Below are 24,643 nucleotides of genomic sequence, written 5' to 3'. Positions count from 1 at the left end.
GATCCAAGACAATTGTAAAGGCCTTTGATAAAAAATGTTATCCACCTCCAAAGAAAAAACTGATGGAGTCTGAATGCAGATCAAAGCATACCGTTTTTAACTTTCTTTATTTTTCTTGTTTTTTTTTTTTAAATCTATGTTTTCTTTTGCAACATGGTTAATGTAGAAATATATTTTGCATGACTGCACATGAATAATCTATATTAAATTACTTGCCTTCTCAAAAAGGGGGGAGGGAAAGAAAGGAGGGAGAGAATTTGGGACTCAGAACTTTAAAAAATGAATGTTAAAATTTTTTTACATGTAATTGAGAAAAAATAAAATAAGAGGAAAAAACCCCATACTATGCTTCTGTGATTTTAGGGTATTAGATAACTTTGGAATGGTACTTCCAAACTGAGTTGTCTAGAATCCAGTCTTATGAACACCAGCTATAGACTTACCTTAAGAAATCCAGCTGTTTCAAAAGTCCTGTCTTTTCCCTCTGCAAATTTTCTGTCACCCGGTATACTTCCCTAGGAAATAGGAAGCCACAGAGTTTGTGAGTCACAGTAGGCAAAATGAAGGTGGGCACAGTGAAGAAGTCAGACTTACATACAAGCCCTTCCCAAAGGGATAAAAAAAGTGAACACAATGAATAATGTACTATGACAGATGATAGATGGGATTTGAGCAAGAGAAAGAGATGCTCTAAACCCATTTAGGAGATTGTTAAACATATCTTTATTTGTAAGTTCTAAAGTGTACCACTCTCTAGTCTGATCTCCCTTTCCTCAAGAGTAGTAGTAGTAGTAGTAGTTCTTCTTCTTTTTCTTCTTCTTCTAATACTACTACTACTTCTCCTTCTCCTCCTTCTTCCTTCTTTTTTTTTGTTTTTTTAGTTAAGTCATCTTCACTAAGTCATCTTCCAATAATTGCCTTTGTATTTCCAACAGCTGGCATTGTTCCTGGCACATAAAAGATACTTAAAAAATTCTTGTTGAGCTTAGTCTCAGGTTAGAATGGGAAAAAAAAATGCTTCTTTCTTCTCATTGTGGAGGTGGGAAGCATGATTTCTTTTTTTCTTTCACTAAAAATTTTTGTCACAAAAATTTTGCCTAATTAACTGCTTTCCCCTTCTAATTTTAACTGCATTTGTTTTTTTTATCAAAAACTTTTAAATTTTATGTAATCAAAATTGCCTATTTTATCTTTTGTAATCCTCTCTATCCCTTGTTTAGTCATGAACTCTCTCCCTATTCATAGATGCAATCCACATTTTTTTTCATTGCCCCTCTAATCTGTTTATGATGTGACTTTTTATATCTAAGTCATCAATCCATTTGGAACTTATTTTGCTATATGATGTAAGATATTGATCTAAACCTAATTTCTGATAGACTCTGCTTTCCATTTTTCCTCAGAATGTTTTGTTCAATGGTGAGTCTTTATCCCAGTCTGTGGGATCTTTGGTTTTAAAGAACATTAGGTTACTGTGTTCACTTGCTTTTGAACACTGTATTCCTAATCTGTTTCACTAATCAACCTCTATTTTTTAACTAGCATCAAACCACTTAATGATAACTTTTGCAGTATATTTTGAGATCTGGTACTGATAGGCCCCTTTCCTTCCCACCTGTTGTTCTAACATATGAATTTTGTTATTTTTTTCCAGTTCTACAAAGTAATCCTTTAATAATTTGATTGGTGTGACAGTGAATAAGCAAATTAATTTACATAGTATTATAATTTTTATTGTTTTGGCTTGGCAATTAATATTTTCTCAATTATTTGGGTCAGTCTTTATTACCATAAATAGTGTTTTATAATTGTATTCATATAGTTCCTGCATGTGTCTAGGAGATATGGAGATATGCTCTGGCAACTGCTTCTGCAGATATTGCAGCTAGAACTACTGAATCTCCTGAAAATGCAGGAAAGAAAGTTCTTACCACCAAAGTGCTTGCTACTATCAATGGTTCAAGATCAGAAACTGATATAATTTTCTCAGTGGAAATGACATTAAAGAGGATGCATTATCATCTGTTTGGCCTGAGAACCTTACCCTGGGACCATGGGATTGTGAGTGGTTAATGCAAGCTTTTTCATTCATTCATTTATTCATTCATTAATATAAATACAGAATGTAACAATCCCCACCCAGGTACTGGTGATGGTGCAGAAGAGGTCCCCATACCCTCTCTGCAGTAAGGCCATAGTAGGACACTGGTAAGGAAGAATGCAGTGGCAGAAGGAGAAAGTGATGGTAAGGGGAGAGATGTGTTGAAGTAGCCATGGGAGATTTCCTACCAACCTGATAATAACTTGATTCTTTTGGAGGTCTACCCGGAGGAGTCTCTCTCTCTCCCTACCTCCCATAATCCCTCTAGAATTCCCCTCTATAATAATACAATAATTATAGAGTTGATGTGCAATAACAGCAAACAAATCAAACTCTAGCTCACCTCAGACAATCCTAATTATGTAACAAAACTTCCCTGTATCCTGCAGAGCTGGAAATTCCAAATGTTTTATTACCATGATATTTAATTTGAACTTGAGCAGAAAACAATTTATTTTCCATTATCCAAACTGGGTCCCCAAATACCTGTCCATCTTGAGGATTCTGCCCTGATTGGTATAGTGCTTAGGCAGGCTGCTCCAGCCCTATCAACTTTCACCCTCCACCTTTCCTTCTGACTCCTTCCCAAGTCTCCTTGGCCCTCTCCTGAACCCCCTCTCCCCAGAGAGGTTCTGCCTGGAGGATGATATTCTATCAGAAAGAGAATGGAAAAAAAAAAGCTCGGCAGAACCCTTAAGCCTAGGCTCCCCCAAGGAGTGTCTGTTTGTGCACCTGCCTGCTGCCTCGTTACCACATTACCCAATGCTCCAGGGCCCATTGGCAGGCACCGAGCCAACAGTTGAAGATATAAAAAGTAAAAAGGAAAAAAAAAAAGGAGAGAAACTGACTTTCATTAGTGAAAACTGTGATATTGAAGATGTCTGCTGGGATAGCTAAATAAATAACCAGCAAGGAAAAGTACATCCGTTTATGAGATATTAGTTAAATGTAAATGTCAAGAGAAGGAGAAGGGAAGGGGGAGAAAAAGGAAGAGGAGGAGAAAGATTTCTCACTCTCTGATCCCAACTCCGACCTTCACGAATTATCATCTTCAACATTATCAAGTATTATAAATTAGGGGAAATCACACTGGATCTTGTCCCAGGTCTGCCATGTGACATTAACCAGTCATTATATCTCCCTAAGAAGTTTCTTGATCTCAGTGTATAAAATAGGGATGGCCTACCTCAATCCATATGATGAAATTGCAGGGCATGGGCTTAGGTCTTCTGGGTATCCCTCCCAGGAAGCCTAAGGGCATAGGGATCTCTTGATGGTTATCCAGGGACCTGGGCTGCCTCTAAGATGATTAGGGACTGAGAGTCAAGAGAGACTTTATATGGTTTCCCTTCTTGTTTATTTGTTTCAATCATGGTAATAGCTAACATTTTATAATACCAGGAACTGTGCTAAGTACTTTACAAAATATTATCTCAATTGATCCTCACAACAACCCTGAGAAGTAGGTACTATTATTATCCCCGCTTTCAGACGAGGAAACTGAGGTAACTAGAGGATAAATGACTTGCCCAAAGTCACACAGCTAATAAATATGAGGCTGCATTTGAACACGTCTTCCTGATTCCAGGGCTAGAACTCTATCCCCTTGGTCACCCAGCTGCCCCTGAAATGACGTAAATAATCGAATGAATACTTGTCAGGTAGCTTGTAGAAAGCATGCTTTTTTAGGTTTGGGTTGGATTAAATGGCCTCTGAAGCCACTTCCAAATTTGAAATTGTGATTATATATCTGTCTTAGATTTTTTTTTCTATTGGGTTTATATATTTTTTGCATGGTTTAGTTTTAAGCTTCTTGAGGGCAGGGTCTGTGACATTTTTGTCTTTATATTCCAAGTGTCACTTGTCACCAGGAGTTGTACAGAGCTTCCTTTCTGCTTCTGAGCCTCCATGTGCATGAGTCAGTGCAGAGGGGTCTGTCACTTTAAGATGACCCCCCTGTGAACCATTGAACAGGAAGAGCAGATGGTTCAGAGAACCTTTAAAAATGGTCCTCACCCAGCCCTCTCTTGCTTTGACCCTCCAGCTAGCTTCATGTAGCTCTGAGAATTCCCAGGACAAGCAGGGAAAAGGTTCTCTCATCTTGTCCCTCAGCCCATCACCATGACTTTTCCTAAGGGAATCATTGTAGGTCTGGGGCTGCCTCTTCTGTTTTTATTCTTTCCTGAGCTTAGGTGAGTGAATGTTGATGCCAAGATGGCTTTACTGGAGTATTAACCCCTGCTTAGATCTCTTCTACAAGTGTTAGAATTAGGAAGAACCTTAGAATTTTTCTAGTTCATCGTGTCCATTTTACAGATAAGGAAGCTGAGGCTAGGAAAGTGAAACGGTTTGCCCAAAAGAGTTTATCAGTGGAAGAGCCCAAACTCAAACTCAGGTCTTTCTGTCTCCCAGATCTAATATTTATTTTCTACTATTCAGTTTAACAAACATTAAACTACTATGGGCTACTTGTTGTTCAGTCATTCAGTTGTACCCAACTCTTCATGAGCTCATGGACCACATCACTCCAGGTCCTTCTATCCTGCACTACCTCTCAAAGTCTGTCCAAGTTCATGTTCATTGTTTCTCTGACACTATCTATCCTTCTCATCCTCTGCCAAACCCTTTTTTTTTTACTTCAATCTTTCCCAACTTCAGGGTCTTTTCCAATGAGTTTCATCTTCTCACTAGGTGGCCAAAGCACTGAAGCTTCAGTATTTGATCTTCTAGTGAATCGTCTGAATTAATTTACTTAAGTGTTGACTGATTTGCTCCCCTTGCTGTCCAAGGGACTCTCAAAAGTCTTCTCCAGCACCACAATTAGAACAGCTTTCCTTATAGTCCACTTCTCACAGTCATACATTGCTACTGGAAAACTATAGTTTTGACTCTACAAACCAAGCACTGAGCTAAACACTGAGAGAGCTAGTCTCTGACCCAAGGAGTTTACAAAAGAATAAAGAAATAATACATGTACATTTCACAAGTCTCCTTCCCTCCAGTCACACTGCCACCATCCTAATTCAGGCCCTCTTTATTTCTTGCCTAAGCCATTATAATAATGGCCTAATTCATCCCCCTGCCTTTGGTCTTTTCCTTCTCTGATCCATCTTCTATGTAGTCACCAGTGTAGAGGGGTGATCCTTCTATTCCTCTGCTTAAAAACTTCAGAGGCTGCCCAGGTATTCACTGACCAATTATCCTGTGGAAATTTAAGCTGCAGGTGAGAAAGAGGGGTGGGGATGGTTGGGCAATAGATTTAGATTTTAGAATCATAGAAAGCCAGAGGGGACATTTTACAGATGAGGACATCTCCAGCTGGAGGAAGTAAAATAATTTGTTTAAGGTCACCCAGCTAATTAGTGGCAGAGATGGTCCTAGGAGAGTCAGGATTCTGAGTCCAATGCTCATTTTACTGCACCATACTGCCCTCTCATATAAAGGCAATGACCTGCTTTCCAAATCTAAGATTTCATGTTAGGAATTCAGAACTCCCACAGCAAAGCTGGGGCTATAACTTCCTCCCATCTTCTGACTCTCATTCCAGTCTCTTTCCAGCTTTTCATACTGCCTTGAGCTAAGGCCAGGGGTGAGCTGGTAAAGGTTTAACAATGGCTGCAGGACACACAGTTATCCCTTCCATATTTAGACTTTCTCCATCTCGGTTTTGATATATCTCGGGTTGGCATAAGAAATTAAATGGGAATTTGGGGGAGTTTTGCAGAAGCTGTAAGTGACATGAAAAAGCCAGCAGATGACACAGAAAAAGTTTAGAAACTCAGAAATGCATAAATATGTATAGTATTATAGAATACCAACTCAAATTTTACAATAAGGTACTGTAAACATCCCATGAAAAGAAAAAGAAAAAATTCGGATTTCTTCTCTGGTACAAAGTGGGGGGCCCAAAAACTTTACATGGATTTTCCAGATTTCAAAGGCACCATGCCTCTAACCCCCGTAATATGGAAGGGATAACTGTACTTTTAAGTGTAACCTGCATTGTTAATATTTTCCCCATTACTTTCTTAAGTCTAGATTCTAGACAATCAACAGAACAAGAAACCAAGCCCTGATTGGTAGCATTTGCTGATTACTGAGGTATAAATGCTCCCACTGAATTTAACAATCAGCTCTCATTTTGAATTTAACAATATGACTGGGCTCCAGCACACCCCCAGCTAAGGCTTTATGTCTCCAAGAAGGTAAAACATCGATTCACGAATAACCATTAACATTAAATCAATTCTTTGATCAGATAATGAGTTATAGTCTTGGAAGACAAGAAGAAGGGCCTATATTCCACAAGACACAAAATCGTTAACTTCTTTTTTTAGGCAATTGGGGTTAAGTGATTTGCCCAGGGTCACACACCTAGGAAGTGTCAAGTGTTTGGTCTGAGGCTGGATTTGAACTCAGGTCCTAGCTGCCCCAAGATGGCTAGCTTTTGATGGGTGTATAGGTGAAAGGTGGATCTGGCATGTGAGATGTAGTCTGAGGCCAGGCGACATGATTTGCCCATTAGCTCACCACTCACATCTCCTTCTCCTCTTGCAGCTTGCAGGATTCTTTCTGCAGGCTCTCCAGCTGCGACTGAGCATACTGGAGCTCACTCGAGGTCCTCTCTAATTCCTTGGCCAGTTCCTGGTTGGTGAGTTTAAGTTTAGTGTTCTCTGCTTTGGTTTCATGCTTGTCATTGTTGAGGGCCGTGAACTGACCTTCCAGCTAGAAAGGGGTAACAGAGGTCAGGAGAAAAAGACAAGTCAGTCAGATCCTCTCAACTCCCCCCCAAAAAACAGATGGACATCTCAGGCTTCCCCCTCTCCCCTTGTTATTAACTCAGATTATTCTATTCCCTATTTTACATCCATATCTTCATGTAGGAAAGAGATCCTTTCAGTCATTCCTTTGTGTCTAGAAAAGACTTGAGTAAATCAGCCCAGACAGACTTATTCAATCTCCAGGAAAGGGAATTCTCTATCCTTTAATCATGACAGGATATTCTTTCAAAGGTCAAACTTAAAATCTGCTAGCACTGGGGCAGAGAACAATTAGGAGTCAAATACCCTCCTTGGGTTTGAGAAGTAGTATTAAATTCTTTTATTTATCTTTCTCTTCTTTTTTTATTTTTAAAAAACAATTAATTTATTTTTAGTTTTCAACATTCACTTTCATAAGATTTTGAATTTTAAATTTTCTCTCCCCTCTCTCCTCCCCCCACCAAGATGGCATGTAATCTGATATAGGCTCTACTTATACATTCATGTTAAACATATTTTCCCATTAGTCATGATATAAAGAACAATTAGGACTAATGGGAGGAACCATAAAGCAATAAAACAAAACAACAAAGGAAAAGGAAAGCAAATATTATGCTTCCATATTAACATGACAAAACAAGACAATGATAAATGTTGGAGAGGATGTGGGGAAAATTGGAACACGAATGTATTGTTGGTGGAGTTGTGAAATGATCCAACCATTTTGGAGAGAAATTTGGAACTATGCCCAAAGGGCTATAAAATTATGTATAACCTTTGACCCAGCAATACCACCTCTAGGTCTGTATCTCAAAAAGATCACAAAAATGAGAAAAAGACCCACATGTACAAAAATATTTATAGCAGTCCTTTTTGTGGTGGCAAAGAATTGGAAATTGAGGGGATGCCCATCAATGGGGAATGGCTGAACAAGTTGTGGTATATGAATGTAATCTTGTGCTATAAGAAATGATGAGCAGGCAGACTTCAGAAAAACCTGGAAAGATTTATATGAACTGATGCTGAGTGAAATGAGCAGAACCAGAAGAACATTATACACAGTAACAGCCACAGTGTGCAATAACTGACTGATAGACTTGGCTCTTCTCAGCAATGCAAAGATCTAAGATAACTCCAAAAGACTCAAGATGGAAAATGTTACCCACATCCAGAGAAAGAACTATGGAGTCTGAATACAGATGGAAGCATACTATTTGCTCTTCTTTTCCTTTGTTGTTTTGTTTTATTGCCTCATTCTTATGGTTCCTCTCATTAGTTCTAATTGTTCTTTACATCAAGAAATTATAAAACAAAACCAAAAGAATGATAAAATAGAAGACAACGTGAAATATCTCATTGGAAAAACAATTGACCTAGAAAACAGATCCAGGAGAGATAATTTAAAAATTATTGGACTACCTGAAAACCATGATCAAAAAAAGAGCCTAGACATCATTTTTCAAGAAATTATCAAGGAAAACTGCCCAAATATTCTAGAACCACAGGGTAAAATAGAAATGGAAAGAATCCACTGATCACCTCCTAAAAGAGATCCCAAAAGGAAAACTCCTAGGAATATTATAGCAAAATTTCAGAGATCCCAGGTCAAGGAGAAAATGGTGCAAACAGCCAGAAAGAAACAATTCAAGTATTGTGGAAACACAATCAGGATAACACAAGATTTAGCAGCTTCTACATTAAAGGGTCAGAGGGCTTGAAACAGGATATTCCAGAGTTCAAAGGAGATAGGATTATAGCCAAGAATCACCTACCCAGAAAAACTGAGTGTCATCCTTCAGGGGGAAAAATGAGCATTCAACAAAATAGTGGACTTTCAAGCATTCTTGATGAAAAGACCAGAGTTGAACAGAAAATTTGACTTTCAAATACAAGACTCAAGAGAAGCATGAAAAGGTAAACAGGAAAGAGAAATCATAAGGAACTTATTAAAGTTGAACTGTTTACATTCCTACATGGAAAGATGATATTTGTAACTCGTGAGAACTTTCTCAGTATTAGGGTGGTTGGAGGGAATATATATATATACATACACACACACATATATATATGTATATAGACAGAGGGCACAGGGTGAGTTGAATATGAAGGGTTGGTATCTAAAAAATAAAATTAAGGGGTAAGAGAGGATTGTATTGCGAGAAGGAGAAAGGGAGAGATAGAACTGTGCTCCTCTCCCAGCCTGGCACAACAGACCTTTCCTATCAACCATCCAGGTTGTCTGGGCTGGAAATTTGTTTCACTCTGTCTTTTTGTAGGTTCTACTGCTCTGGGATTTGTTTAGAGTCATTTTTTTACAGGTATTTGGAGGAGTTTGGGGGAAAGCTCAGGCAAGTCACTGCTTTTACTCTACCACCTTGGCTCCACCCACCAATCTCAGCATATTTAAAGAGAGGCATCATGGAATGAGAAATGGATTTAGAGTTCAAGGACCTAGGTTTGAATCCTTGTCCTGCTACTTATTACCTGTGTGACCTTGGGCAAATCCCTTTACCTCCCTGGGCCTCAGTTTCCACAGCTATCAAATGAGACAGTTGGGCGAGAAGTTCTAAGATCCTTTCCCACTGTCTGTAATCCTACCTGAGTGATCTGGGAGAAGTCACTGCTACCTCTCTGGCTGCCATTTTCCTTATTAAATGAAGGATTTGGACTATATATGTGACCTCAAGACTGCAGGTTCTCCACCCCTGGACTAGGTCGAGCTCTAAATGCTGTGATCCTTTTCCTCTATCCTTAAAACACTTACAGTAGTAAGAGGAAAAATCACTGAACTTGGATAACAATAATATTAGTAGCTCCTATTTATATAAAATTGAAGTTTTCCCAACAGCAACCTCATATTGAGCAAATGTTATTACCATCATTTTTATAATTGAAATAGAGGATGAAAAAAGTTAAGTGACTTTCACAGAATCCCACAGCCAGCGAGTGCTGGATCTGGGACTCAAATAGCCCTCCCTCACTTAAATCCAATTCACTTGCATGTCATGGCACCACAACAAAGGACAAACAGGAATGACAACAAACCCATATTTTCTGACTCTAAGAACAGTGCCCTTTTCTCTATGTCCTGATCTTCTAGGTTCAAATCCCAGACCTGTCACTCAACAGCTGCATGACCTGTGGATGAAGCCTTACAATTGGGTTGTCTGCTCCATTAGTGTGAGAGCTCGTTGAGAGCAGGGTTGTGATTTTTATATTTGTACCCCTAGTACTTAGCACAATACTTTGCAGGTAGTAAGTGCTCCATTAATGCTTCATTCATTCATTCATTCACTCAAATCACCTCACTTCCTAATAGAGAAAATGCAGTATAAAATAATCTGAAGACCACCTTTTCTACCTCCTTTCCAGGATGGGGGAAAGGACTTTGTAAGCAATAAGGTGCCCCAGAAATGTGATCCTTTGACTTCTCTCTACCAGTAGACTATCTCTGTATATCTTCAACCTTTTCACTAGACAAAGAATTATGCAATTAAAAATATAATATAAAAAAACTGGTGTAATTAATGCAGCTGGTGAAAGAGAGACAAGGATGAGAATAACAAGGAGTTCTGGAAGATTCCTCAGGGGCTCTTGGGTAATTAGGCAAGCATTTAGTAATTAAATAGCACTGCCATCATTCATTTAATAGATAAATCTAATTGGCAAAAACTTCATGTATAATAGGAATAAAGAGGAGAGGAAAAAGGAGATAGTCCCAGACTATGACAAAGAGCAAGCTGCCCTTTCCATAAGCATTTATTAACACTCGACTTTTCCCTCCCTCTCAGCCCTCATTGCCAAATGGTTGCTAAGTCATGTCGTTTCTGCTGAGACAATATCTGTCCCCTCCTCTCCTCTCACACCATAACCACCTTGGTTTGGGCCTTCATCGTCTGCCAGCCGGACAGTTGCAACAGCCTCCTGATTGGTTCCTCAGCCTTCCATCTCTTCCCTCTCCAATCCATCCTCCACCCAGCTGCCATATTGATATTCCCAAAGCACGGTTCTCATGATGTCACTCCACTGCTCAAGAAGAGGCAATGACTCACTCTTATCTCTAAGGAGAAAGTGCAAACTGTTCAGTCTGACTTTTCAAGCCCTTCACAATCTGGTCCCGGCCTCCTTTCTTGGCTTTTGGCAGCAGTCAACTTCATGCACTCTGCCTAGAAGTCAGGTTTGTCCATGAGATGTTCACTGCACATATTTTTAATTTATGGAATAAAACAAGCATTTCCATTATATAGTATAATAAAAAGATGATTGTACATGAAACTGCAAATCTATTACATACAACTTGCTATTCCTTTTAAATATATAATGAAGTTATTACATAAATTTCTTTTTTTTCCCTTTTCTTTCTTTCCTCCCCCTTGCCCTAGAGATGGCTACCATCAGACACAAATGTGTGTGTGTGAGTGTGTGTATGTAAAATCATTCTATAAATGCTTCTAATTATCAGTTCTTTCTCTGGATGCAGATAGTGTCTTTCTTTGTACGTCCTTTGTAGTTAATTTGGGTATTTATAATAATCAAAATGACTTATTGACTCAGTTACTCTTAAAACAATATTGCTACGGGCAGCTAGGTGGCACAGTGAATAGAGCACCAGCCCTGGAGTCAAGAGAACCTGAGTTCAAATCTGACCTCAGACACTTAACACTTACTAGCTGTGTGACCCTGGGCAAGTCACTTAACCCCAATTGCCTCATCAAAAAAAAAAAAACAACACAAAACAAAATATTGCTGTTACTATAAACAACATTCTCTTGGTTCTGGTCATTTTACTCTTCATTATTTTGTGCAAGTCTATCCATGTTTTTCCAAGATCATCAAGTTCATCATTTCTTATAGCATAGTAGCATGCCATCACGATCACATACCACAACTTGTTCACTGCATATAACACTGCACATAACCTGTCTCAGAGCCTTGAGAGCAACCATCCCACATACTTGGAATGTTCTGTCTCCTCTCCTTGGAATCCCTGGCTTCCTCCAAAATTCAAATTAACTACAAAGGACTTATGAAGAAAGAAGCTATTTGCATCCAGAGAAAGAGTTGATATGTGTGTATGTATATGTATATATACACATACATATTATATATATATACACATACATATATATGTATTTATAGATAGATATATTTCTGTCTAATGGTGGCTATCTCTAAGGTTTGGGGGAGGGAAGAATAAAAAAATTACAAGATAATGTTGTATATTTAAAATGAATAGCAAGTTGTGCATAGTTGATTTGTAGTTTCCTGTGTAATCATCTTTTTATTACACTATGTTATGGAAATGCTTATTTTATTCCACAAATTAAAAATAAAATAAGTTTTAAAGGAAAGTTCTGCTCAAGGGCCACCTCCTTCAGGAAGCCAGTCCCAATCTCCCCAGGTTACTCCTTCCCTTCTTCCCTGAAATGACTTTGTACATATTTTCTGTTAACATTGTTTTGTGTCCATGGTCTCCCCTTCTGCTACCTCCAACAATCGAATAGGTCCCTGGAGAGCAGAAACTATTTTGTTTCTATGTCCTCGATACATAGCACATTGCCTGTACCTGGTAAGCACTTAATTCACTCATTCCAAAACACATTTATTAAGCCCCTACTATATGCCAGGTACCATGTTTTGTGCTGGAGACCCAAAGATAAAAATGAAACAGCTGTTGTGGTAGCAGAGGACTAAGTGAGAGCATGTAGGCATCAGGCTACCCAAATCATCCTGCTATAGTCAGATGTATGGAAAAGCAGGAACTTGGCCCGAAGCCTTGCTCTGCCACTGGGTGACCTTGGGACCTCACGTGAACTCTCTGGGCCTTTTTTTCTCATCTATAAAATGAGGAGGGTTAGATGAAACGATACACTTCCAGCTCTGACTCTATGATCCTATGGTCTTTGAGTCAGTCTATCAGTCAGACTGAGCCCTGTTAAAGACTTTAGCTTGAAAAGGCCAAGGTCCCCCACTGCATCCTGGGCCAGCTCCAGTCCTCCTGATCTATATCTGGCCACTAGACCCAGATGGCTCAGGAGCAGAAACTGAGGCTGGTGACTTTGCATAGCCCTCCCTCGCTTAAATCCAATTCACTGGACTGTCATGGTATCACTACCCTGATGTTATGGTCCTCTTTGAGAATGAAGGACAAATAACAATTAAGTACTTACTATATAAATATGAACACACACACACACACACACACACACCCGGCAGTGCTGGGGAAACAAAGAACCCAAACAGTCCCCTCTCTCTCAATTTTTATCTAAATCCATTCTGCCTCTGACCTGGACATGAGCTGCCAGTCCTTTTTCCTGACAGCTCCAAACACCAGCCTGCTCCTGCACTGGCGAGGCTTTCCAAGGGATTGGATGGTAAAAATAGCTTCCCACCATTCAAACTGAAGCACAGACAGATTGTGTCTGGTTCTGTCCAGGGTAGATATGTTTCCAATTGCAGATAAGGCAAATTAAACAGCTGGACAACATTCTTCTTCCCTAGACCTTCCCTGTTCTCTCACCCCAGACGCACCTTTGCTCAGGCTGACCCCCTAGAATGACCTTTCTTCTTCTCTTAGACTACTAAATTCTAACCCATGCTTTAAAGTTCAACTCAGATGAACCCTTTTCCAGGAAGCCTCTGGCTTCTTGAATATAGTTCTTACAGTTTCTTTCCTTGGACTTCACACAGCACTGTGCCTCTCTCTAATGTCTTTTGTTATGGAGCAGTAGGTATTTTAGCTATCTTTCTTGGTGTGTCACTTCTGCCACCAGCTAGAATATAAGTATTAGGAGGAAAGCAAACATGTCATATACATTTCTATCTTCCTCATTGCCAAGCATAGTGTTCTACAGATAGCAGGTATTTGATAAGTGTTGGGTAATGATTTCTTTGTCTTCCTCTGCCTGAGGCTTAGGACAAAAGATGAAGATGCAGAAAACACATTATCCTTGATTCAAAGCATCATAGAATTTAGAGCTAGAAGCAGGGCCATGCTGGAGATAGCTTGTACTAGCTTGGAAGAGCTAGTTAAATTTTTGTTAAATTGTTACTTGTTAAATTTTGTTGTTAAATTTATTAAATTTTTGGTAGGACAATTTACATCTCAGAAATTGAGAAATGCTATAAATTGAGATTAATTTTTTTGTTGTTGACTGCCTAGATCTAAGAAAGTGGTAGAAAAAATGTTAAGAATGGAGATTAAACTCGAAAGTTTTCCCCACAAGAGAGCTGGTTGTTAAATATATACCAGCACACTGTTGGCTAGAAGAGCCCATTGAGGTCATCTAGTCCAAACCCCTAATTTTATAAAGGAGAGATCTGAGGCCCAAGCAACAGAGTGACTAACCCAAGGTGCTCACAGCTGGTGAGTAGCAGTCAGGACTCAAACCTACACTGACACAACATTCAGAACTTTTTTCTATCTGTGTCACATGTGAAAGCAAGTTATTATTGTCCTGCAATAATAATAGCATTTTACCTAGGACTTTATGTAGTTTATTTCATTTAATTCTTACCACAGCTCTGGGATTTTGGCATTTTAGGTGTTATTTCCCCCATTTTATAGAGGAAGAAACGTGGGTTCAAAGACGTTAAGAAACTTGAATATGCTTTTTGTCCGTGGCCAAACAATGAGCATGTGGCTTGATCCCAAGCTTTCTGACTCCCAGTCTAGTGCTCTTTCCATAGCTTCCTGTCTACAAAGGATACTTCCGTGAAAAATAAAAATGAGCATTTTCATCACACTTTAAGATTTACAAAATACTTTCCTCTCAACAGCCTTGGGAGGTAAATCATCCCAGAACTGGCACTAGTCCACAGGCAGCCTACATCGTAAATTGAAGGCCTGCTATGGAGTCAAGAAGAACTGAGTCTAAGGCCTGCCTCTGATGCCTTCTAGTTCTTGGATCATGGGCAAATCACCAGCCCTGGGCAACTCTCTGAGACTGGAAGTTTCAAAGGAGTGGTCTAGCTCTTTTGGTGGAGGGAGTTTCTGCATCAGAAGTTTCCTATACTGGTCCATCTATAGCTACATCGACATCTCTGTCTCAATCTAGATACACAACAGGTGTTTAACGGATGTTAAGTGATGATGCCCTTTTATTCCTCTGCCTAGACATTTGGAATAAAAGATGAAGACTCAGAGAATAATTTTTGTCTAGCTCACATACAATATATACATATATATGACGGGGTGCTTGGGTGCTTGTGCTTGTACTTGGATCCAAATTTCTTCCTAGTCTCAGAAACACTATCTCTGACAACCACTCCCCAGCCCAAGGACACTGTGCCTAGCAGTTATTCATGCACAGGCCCCAGCGCGACCCTTATCTCTCTCCCTGGTGCAGCTACACAAAGCTGGGTGAGAGAGTTCTGGGCTGCTCAGGCCCCAGTCCTCAGATCATGTCTTTGGAAGCCTCCCAATTTCTTAGTAAGTTCCTGTCTTGTGAGAAAGCTTTCCCTTGTTGCAGAGCATTCTCTCATCAAGACAGAGGGAGAGGGGTACCTTGCCCAGCCCAAGGAGTTTGTCCTTGGCCGGCCCAAGGACTCTTCCTCCTGCCAGACTCCAAAGATCCATACCTCTGTCATCTCCCTCCCTGTCTGGTATACTCCCTGTACTTGCCTAGGGTCACACAGCTAGAAAATGTCTAAGGCCAGATTTAAACTCAGATCTTCCCAACTCCAGGTCCAGTGTTCTATCCACTGTACCACCTACCTGTACATATATCTATATCTACCTATCTATCTATATATACACATACACACATATACATATACATATATATTTATGTATCTATGATATACATAGATACATATATTTCTTTTATATTCTGTGACATATATATATAATATCTCTCTGTGCCTATATACACATATATAAAACATATACAGTCATATTTACTTATGGTCTCCATTTTGTAGATATAAATTGAACTCAGAGATGTTGAGTGACTTGCTCAAGGTAACACAGATAGTAACAAAGTTGGGATTTGAAGTTGCATCTCCAGACTCCAATAATAATTATAACTAACATTTATATAGCACCTACTATGTGCCATACACTGCTTTAAGTACTTTACAAATATTATCTCATTTGATCTTCACAACAATCCTGGAACGTAGGTTCTATTATTAATACTATTTTACCAACAAGTAAACTGAGGAAAAGGTGAAGTGACTTGCCCAGCATCACACTGCTAGTAAGTATCTGAGGCTAGATTTGAATTTGGGTCTTCTTGACTCCAGGCCCAACCCAATACTCTATCCATTGCACCACCTAAGCTTTTAAGTCTAGTGGTTTTTCTATTATATTTTGCTACCTTTTGGGGGGGCTCCAAATTGCCTTCTGAATGTTCTCTCGTGGACCACAAATAAGCATACATCCTTACAGAATAACAAAATAATAGAATCAGAAATGTGCCTCAATGATCATGTAACTCAAACTCCACATGTTATTTAAGACCCATGCTATTAAGTGGTTTGCCAAGGATACACAGGGCAGAATATAGACTCAAACCTAGTTCTTCTGCCTCTAAAAGTTAGTGTTTTTACCACTCTTGCATGCTTATTTCTCCAGGTCATAGGAAACTTTAGATAAAGATATCTGTGATACCTCTTTGACCAAATATCCAACACTAGAAGTTTTGGTCTAACTGACTTATTTTTCCTCCTAAAAATGTTTTTTCTTTAAATAGTCTTAATATATAGCTTCTTCTGAAACACAAAATTACAGTTACACCTCGAAAGTATATCACACTTTTTTATTTTTTATTTTCTTTTTATATCATGAACTTAATCAATATTGACAAACACAAAAGTTTCCCACATACAAAGAACAGAAACTGTGAATCTGTTTTACACACAACTTGGGTTATATGTGTGTGTGTGTGTAAAATTTAACACAGAATACCAACACTTTCCAGTTTTTCTGTTTCTCCTTCTGAGCTTCTTTCAGCTCTTTTCTGTGTTTTTTCATTGATAATCATTTCTTTCTTTTTTTTCTTCTATCTTGGATCACTCATGGCTACCCACTTATATTCCTGTACATTCTTCTCCTCCTTCTCCAAAAATAAATAAAAGCTCCCTCTTACAATAAATTAATACAGTCAAACAAAATAAATTCACCTATTGGATGTGCCTGACAGTATATGTCTCATTTTGTAACTCTAGTCCATCCCTTCTCTGCCAAGAAGTGGGAAATATGCTTCATCATAGCTTTTAAATCTTTCCAAGTTTATTTTTAAAATGTTATAGTCATTGTATAAGTTATTCTCTAAATTTTGTTTTTGCTGTGAATCTGTTCCTTTAAGTCTTCTCAGGTTTCTCTAAATACATACCTTTCATAATTTCTTATCATATAATAACATCTCTTACGTTTTTATGCCATAATTTGTTCAACTATTCCCCAATTGATGGGCATTAACTTCGTTTTTAGTTCTTTGCTACAAGAAAATGTACTACTATATTTCTTAATATGTATCCTTTCCCTCTATCTTTGACCTCTTTGGGGTCCATGCCTGATAGTGGTGTCACTGAATCAAAGGGTATGCACAATTTAGTGACTTTGGGGGTATATTCCAAATTACTTTTAATAATGGTTAGAGTGATTCAAGATTCTACCACTTTCATCATCAACTACCATTACCAAGTACTTATTAAGTTCTTATTATTTGCCAGACACTATGCTAAGTGCTAAAGATACAAAGAAGTAGGGGGAATTATTCCTTTCCTTAGAAAGTTCATATTCTAATGATGGAGACAGGATGCAAACAACTATGTACATATATAATATATGTAACATAAATGGGAGATAATTTCAGGTACCTTTTAATAGGTAGGATTTAAGTTGAGTCTTGAAGGAAATCAGGAAGTACAAGTGAGGAGGGAGAGAATTTCAGGAATGGAGAACAACCATTGAAAATACATAGAGTTAGGAAATGAAGCATTATGTGTAAGGAACAGAAAGAAGATGAATTTAGAGTACATGGAGTAAAATAAGAGAACACTGGAAAGGCAGAAAGGGACTAGGTTGTAAAGGGTTTTAAAAGCTAAGTAAAAGATTTTATATTTGATCCTGGAGGTGACGTGAACCCACTGGAATTTATTGAGTACAGGACATGGTGAGACCTGGGCTTTAGAAGGGTTGGTTAGGCAGCTGATTGGAGAAAGACTTGGGGCAGAATGACCAGCTACAAAGTTATTAAAGTAATCTAGGTGTAACGTGATGAGGGCCTGCAACCAGGGTGGAGGCTGTGTGAGTGGAGAGAAGGGCACTTAATGAGAGATATTCTGAAGGTGGAAATGAAAACTCTTGGTAAGAGATTAGATTTGTGAGGTGAGTGGGAATGGGGAGTTGAAGATGACACTAACATTGTGAACCTGGGCAACTGTAAGGAAGCTTGGGAGAGGGGAAAGGTTTGGGAGGAAAGATGATGAGTTCTATTTTGGGCATGTTAAATTTGATAAGTCTAAGGGACATTTAGTTTCAGATGTCCAATAGACACTTAGTTGGAGGTAAAAAGAGTAACTGAATCCATGGGAGCGGACAAGTTGACCAAGTGAGTTGGTACAGAGGGAGAAGAGAAGAGAACAAAGGACAGACCCTTGAGGGACACCACAGTTAGTGGGCATGACCTGGATGAAGATCTAGCAAAGAAGCCTGAGAAACAGTGGTCATTCAAGTAGGAAGAGAACCAGGAGGGCCGTGTCATGAAAACCTAGAGAGAAGAGAGAGCCTAAGAGAAGAGAGGGATGGACAGTGTCAAAGGCTACAAAGAGGACAAGAAGGATGAGGACTAAGAAAATACCATTTGGTTTGGCAATTAGAAGATCATGATTAACTTTGGAAACACAATTTCAGTTGAATGATGAGGCCAGAAGCCAATGCCTAAGTTCCTAGGGTTCTCTAAGTGAAACTGAGATATTGCTTGCCATATTCAGGAAAGGTCCATTTGTTCCTAAATGTTTTAATGTTTTTAATGAAATATGATGTATTTAATTCGAAGCCTTTTCTGTATCTCTTAATGTAGGCATATGACATTTGTTATTAATATTGTCTATTATTTTTATCAGGACCAACTGGCTTTTAAGAATCTTATAGCCTGAAGAAGTTATAGCAGTCTTAAAGGTCAACTGAACTTGGCTATTGCCTCTACCAGAAAAATTGATTGCTAGCTATGGTCACTGTGTGCTTTTCTTCCAGGGTCCTTCAGGCATCTTTCTTACAAAGCACAGAGCGATGTGTTAAAAAAAAAAATAGAAATTTCTCTGTGTAAATTTAGGGAAATGGCCTAGGGTAAGGACTCCCTATTCTGCAAAATCTTCTAGGAAAGTTGGAAATCAGTTTGGGAGAAATTAGATTTAACTAACAGCTTACATGCTATTTCACAATAAGCTCCCGAATGGACCCATGAGCTAAATACAAAAGGTCATATCATCAACAAATTAGAGAAGGAAAGGAGATAACTTTTACAACTATGGCTAAAGGGAGAATTCTTAACTAAACAACGATCAGAGGTGAGCAGAAAGGATAACATGGACAACTCCAATCTATAAAATTGAAAACCTTTTGCACAAGCAAGAGCAACAGAGTTAAAGGAAGAAGAGAAACATTTAATTGGAGAGAAAAATCTTTGCATCAAATCTCTGATAAAGATCTGATACCCAAGATATAAAGGGAAATTTTTTTTATCCTTGTTGTCCTTTCTGTAGCCTTTGACACTGCCCACCACCCTCTTCTCTTGGATACTCTCTTCTCTCTAGGTTTTCATGACACTGCTCTCTCCTGGTTCTCTTTCTACCTGAATGACCACTGTTTTTCAGCCTCCTTTGCTAGATCTTCATCCAGGTTATACCCACTAATTGTGGGTGTCCCTCAAGGGTCTGTCCTTTGTTCTCTTCTCTTCTCCCTCTATATTGTCTCATGTGGTGAATTTGTTAGATCCTATGGATTCAATTACTCTTTTCTGATGTCCAACCAAGTGCCTATTAGATATCTCAAACTGATTGAGAAGACTTATATGAACCCTGTATACAAATATATAAGAATAGGAACCATTCCCCAATAGATAAGAAGTTAAATGAAAAGAAAAAATGCAAGTTACCAACAATCAGATTCTTTTAAATGCTCCAAGTCACTGATAATGAATGAAATGCAAATTAAAGCAACTCTCTACATCAGATTGGCAAAGATGACAAAAAAGGAAAATGGCAATTTTTGGTGGGGCTGCGTGAGAGAACACTAATGGATGGTAGGTAAAAATGTGAATTATTCCAATCATTCTTGAAAAGAATTTGAAACCAAACTCCCAGAGTCTCTAAACCGTTTATTTCAGGGTTATCCCTGTTAGGCATAAACTATAAAGAAGTCAAAGACAGAGAAAAAGCTCATTCACTTACAAAAATATTTATAGCAGCACTTTTTGTGGTCACCAAGAACTGGAAACAAAGGGAGTGTCCATCAATTAGGGAAGGGTCAAATAAAATATGATATGAAAATGTAATGGAATGTTATCTCACTGTAAGAAATGTTGACTATGACAGATTTTGAGAAACCTGGAAAGACCTTTGTGAACTGATAAAGAGTGAACTGAGCAGAACCAGGAGGACAATTTACATGATGGCCGCAATAATATAAGCTGAAACAACCATGAAAGACTACAGAACAGTTCAATGCAGTCAATAATCATGACTTCAAAAGCTGTTGATAAAGAATTCAGACCTTCTCTTGGCACAGAGATGTTGGACCAGAGTCATAGAATGAGACATGAATTTTCAGACATGGGCAATGGGTTGCCTTGATTTGCTCAACTAATTTTGTTATTATTTGGTCATTTTTCAGTTGTGTTTGACTCTTCATGATCACATTTGGGGTTTTCTTGGCAGATACTGGAGTGGTTTGCCATTTCCTTCTCCAGCTCATTTTACAGATGAGGAAACAGAAGCTAACAGGGTTAAGTGACTTGGCCAGGGTCACACAGCTAATTAGTGTCTGAGGCCAGATTTGAACTCAGGAAAACGAGTCTTCTTGACTCCAGGCCCAGTGCTCTATCCACTGTGCCATCTAGTTGCTTGACTATAATATACTAATTTGTTACAAAAGAAGGCTTCTATGAGTCAGGGGGAGTAGGGAGTGATAGGGATGCCAAAGAGAGTATCAGTAACATTTTTAAAAACAGAAGGAAACAAAAAGAAATTTATAAGGAGACCCAAACAAACAGTGCAATTCTGCTACTACTAATGTGTTGTTTTATAGAAAGGATTTCTATAACAGAGAAGAGTCTTTTCTGCTAAATTTATTACAAAAACTATGTAATAGAAATAATATAAAATATATTAATAATTATATAACAAAAATTAACAATATATACAATTGTCTTCTGTTCCTCAGATAGTAAAATATCCATGTTTATTAATGATTGTTAAGTTCAAAAGAAAAAAAAATTTAAATGGAAAAAAAAAGATAATGCCTAATATCGTCTCATGGGAAATCTAGAATAATTTTCCCAAGTTCTGCTCCTAGAATTGGAGAATTAATGCTTACTCGGTTACCTATGATTTCAAAGACTTTCACTTTGACAGCTAAATGGAATCTTCCAGAGATTTTTTTTCTTTTTTCCTTAAGGTGCCTGGCCAAGAGAAAATGAGAGAGCTAGGGGAGTGTAATAGAATGATGTGTGTTTTATTTTAAAGGCAATGATGTGAAATACCCGTTTCTGCTTCTGGACAAGCTGCTCCAGCTCCTGTTCCTTTGACACCAGCTTTTGCTCCAGCTCCTGACTCTGACACTGAAATCTCTTCACATCCTGTTCAACCAAAAAAGGCAAAAATGAAATCCAGATACAGCCTGGTGAGAGATGTTCTGAGATTCAGAGTCAAAGAATCAGCCAGAGTTGGAAGGGACATTAGAGACCACCTAGCCATAGGATTTTATATCTGGAGCCACAAGGGGGCTCAGAGACCAAGCCCCTCATTTTAAAGATGAGGAAACTTGTGTCAAGGAGCTTTAAATGATTTGCCCAAAGTCTACAGGTAAGAAGTGTCAGAGGAAAGATTTGGACCTAGGTCTTCTCACTCTAGGCAGCTAGGTGGCACAGTGCACAGAGTGCCAGGCCTGGAGTCAGGAAGACTCATCTTCATGAGCTCAAATCTGGCTTCAGACACTTGTTAGCTGTGTGACCCTGGGCAAGTCACTTTACCATGTTTGTCTCAGTTTCCTCATTTGTAAAATGAGCTGGAGAAGGAAATGGCAAACCACTCCATTATCTTTGCCAAGAAAACCCCAAATGGGGTCATAAAGAGTTGGATGTGACAGAAAAAGTCTAAACAACAACCTCTCACTCCACAGTCAATGTTTTGCCACCCATGGTTTAACCCCATTCACTTTGCAAATGAGGCAAATTTAATTGCTAGGGTCACACAGCTAGTAAATGGCAAAAATGAAACCATACATAACAAAATGAAAGCTATAACAATTCTTGTTGCGTATCTATTTTGGAAATAAAAAGTGTAGATAAAACACTTCCTACTCTCATAGAATTTATATTCTCCTAAGGAAGCAAGACACCAACATGGTTAGCTATCAGTCTTGCGTTAGAAGCCCATTAGTACATCCGAACTCAGATCTCCTGACCACTAGCTTCCACTACACCAGCCCTCCCATCCTGGACCCACTCTGAGTACCTTGGGCAGATGCTGTGTATCAAATCCTCCCCTTGAAGTAGACTTGGTCCTAAGCCCAACTCCTTCACTAATTCAGTATAACCTTGACTACATTATGAAATCTAAATCTCAGTTTCCTCATCTGACAAATGGGAATAATAATGATATCTGTCCTGTGTAGCTTATGAAGTGTGACAGAATCAAAAAGTTGTTGCTAGAAGAGGTCTTAGAGATTATCTAAGGGTCTGCTAGGAGGCACAGTGGATAGAGCACTGGACCTGGAGTCAGGAGGACCTGAGTTCAAATCCAACTTCAGACACTTGACACTAGCTGTGTGACCCTGGGTAAATTACTTAACCTCAATTGCTTCAAGAGAAATTATCTACTCCAAAACCTTTACTTTACAAATTAAAACTGAGGCCCAGGGAGTTCTAATGATTTTTCCAAGATTACACAGGTAGTATCAGGGGCAGGATCTAAACTCAGGTCCTTTGACTCCAGACTCCTTTGACTACTTTCTCCATTGCAACATACTGCTCCTTGGACTCCAAACCCACCCCACTACACTGTACCATAGCCTCCAAGTCAAATGAAATAATATATATGAGAATACTCTCCCAAGTATATAGTACTCTACTAATGCAAGGTCTTTGTTATGCATGGGCCTCTATTCTAGGGAGGAGACATAGCAGTACAGTAACTGAACCTAGATCTAGCTGTGAACTCCTTGAGGCTAGGCACTTTCTTCTGCCTCTTTTTGTATTGCCAGTGGTTGGCACAGTGCCCGGCACATTTTGTTGTTTAGTTGTTTCAGTTGTGTCCAAGTCTTCATGACACCATTTATTTTGGGTTTTGTTGGCAAAGATACTGGAGTGGTTTGCCATTTCCTTCTCCAGCTCATTTTACCAATGAGGAAACTGAGGCAAACAGGGTTAAGTGACTTGCCTGAGGTCACACAGTTAATAAGTGTCTCAGGCCAGATTTGAACTCAGGTCTTCCTGACTCCAGGTCCCGTGCTCTATCCAATATACTACTTACTTGCCCCACCTGGCACACATAAATATAGGCACTTAATAAATGTTTATTGACTGACCAACCCAGGTTTGCAACCTTGGAGTCATCCTTAATACTTCCCTCTTCCTTTGCCAATCAAATCTAAACATTAGAAAAAAAATCTCATTGAAAGCAACGAGCATTTATTTTTTCTTCTTGTATTCAAAATTTTATACTGGTGTCTTGCACCTATTCAATAATTACTTAGAAATGGTTGAATTGAAATGCCAATTCTTGTCAACGTTATCACTACTGTAGCTATCTGGTGCAGGGGGTAGAGTGGTGGATCTGACATCAGGAAGACCTGAGTTCAAATCCTACTTCAGAAACTTTTGGTTATGTGACCCTTTCTGCCTTAGTTTCCTCAACTGTAAAATGAGGATAGCAATATTATCTAGCTCCCAGAGTTGATGTGAGGATAAGATGAGAAGAAATCTGTAAAGCATCCAGCAAACCTTAAAGCACCTTATAACTGCTGCATATTAGCTACAACATTTCTCCCACCTGCCCCTTATTCATTTACATGGCACTTATACTAATTCAGACCCTTTGTCTGGATTATTGAAAAAAAAAACAAAACAAACAAAAAACAAAACTCCAAACTGATCTCCCTTCTTCCATTCTGTCACCTCTCCAATCCATCTGACCCAGAGCTACCAAAATAATCTTTCTAAGGAACAGGTCACTCCCTAGCTTGAAAGCCCAAAATGGCTCCTTACTGCCTCCCGGATAAAATATAAACGTTTCAGCCTGGGATTTAAAGCCCTTCATAAACTAGATCCAACCTGCCTTTCTGGCTATTTCATATTACTGCCTTCATATATTATTTCAGGAAAATTGGCCAACTAGTTTTTCCCTCAATTCCTTTCTATCTCTCATCCTATTGCCCCTCATGCCTAGAATGTATTTGTTCCTTACCTTTTACTCTTAGAATAGAATCCTTATTTCATTAAAGGTTCAAGTCACATGCCACTTTCTATGTAGTCTTTCCTGAACCCCCAGTTGCTAGAGGGCTCTCTTCTTCCTTAAGATATGGAACTTTACTTCTCTGTGTAGACATTGAATCTCC

At 38.8% G+C, this 24,643-nt stretch overlaps 1 protein-coding gene across 8 annotated transcripts in view; it reads right to left on the bottom strand.

The window, feature by feature from the left end:
- The window catches only part of CRACR2A (calcium release activated channel regulator 2A), a 221,257-nt gene that overhangs the window by 74,496 nt on the left and 122,118 nt on the right, over window positions 1-24,643 (bottom strand). For all 8 annotated transcript variants that reach the window (XR_003568605.1, XR_003568604.1, XM_027856428.1 and 5 more), the window contains 3 exons: window positions 21,570-21,665; window positions 6,639-6,826; window positions 444-515 (listed from right to left, as the gene is read on the bottom strand). Coding sequence is in view for 6 of the 8 variants with exons in the window: in XM_027856428.1 (XP_027712229.1) it covers window positions 444-515; window positions 6,639-6,826; window positions 21,570-21,665 (356 nt within the window). In the remaining 2 variants the exon portion in view is untranslated. The remainder of the gene's footprint in view (window positions 1-443; window positions 516-6,638; window positions 6,827-21,569; window positions 21,666-24,643) is intronic.

Source organism: Vombatus ursinus, unplaced genomic scaffold (assembly GCF_900497805.2).
Source record: "Vombatus ursinus unplaced genomic scaffold, bare-nosed wombat genome assembly UNPS02011431.1, whole genome shotgun sequence".
Taxonomy (NCBI): Eukaryota; Metazoa; Chordata; class Mammalia; order Diprotodontia; family Vombatidae; genus Vombatus; species Vombatus ursinus.
This window is presented reverse-complemented; position numbering and strand designations above follow the sequence as displayed.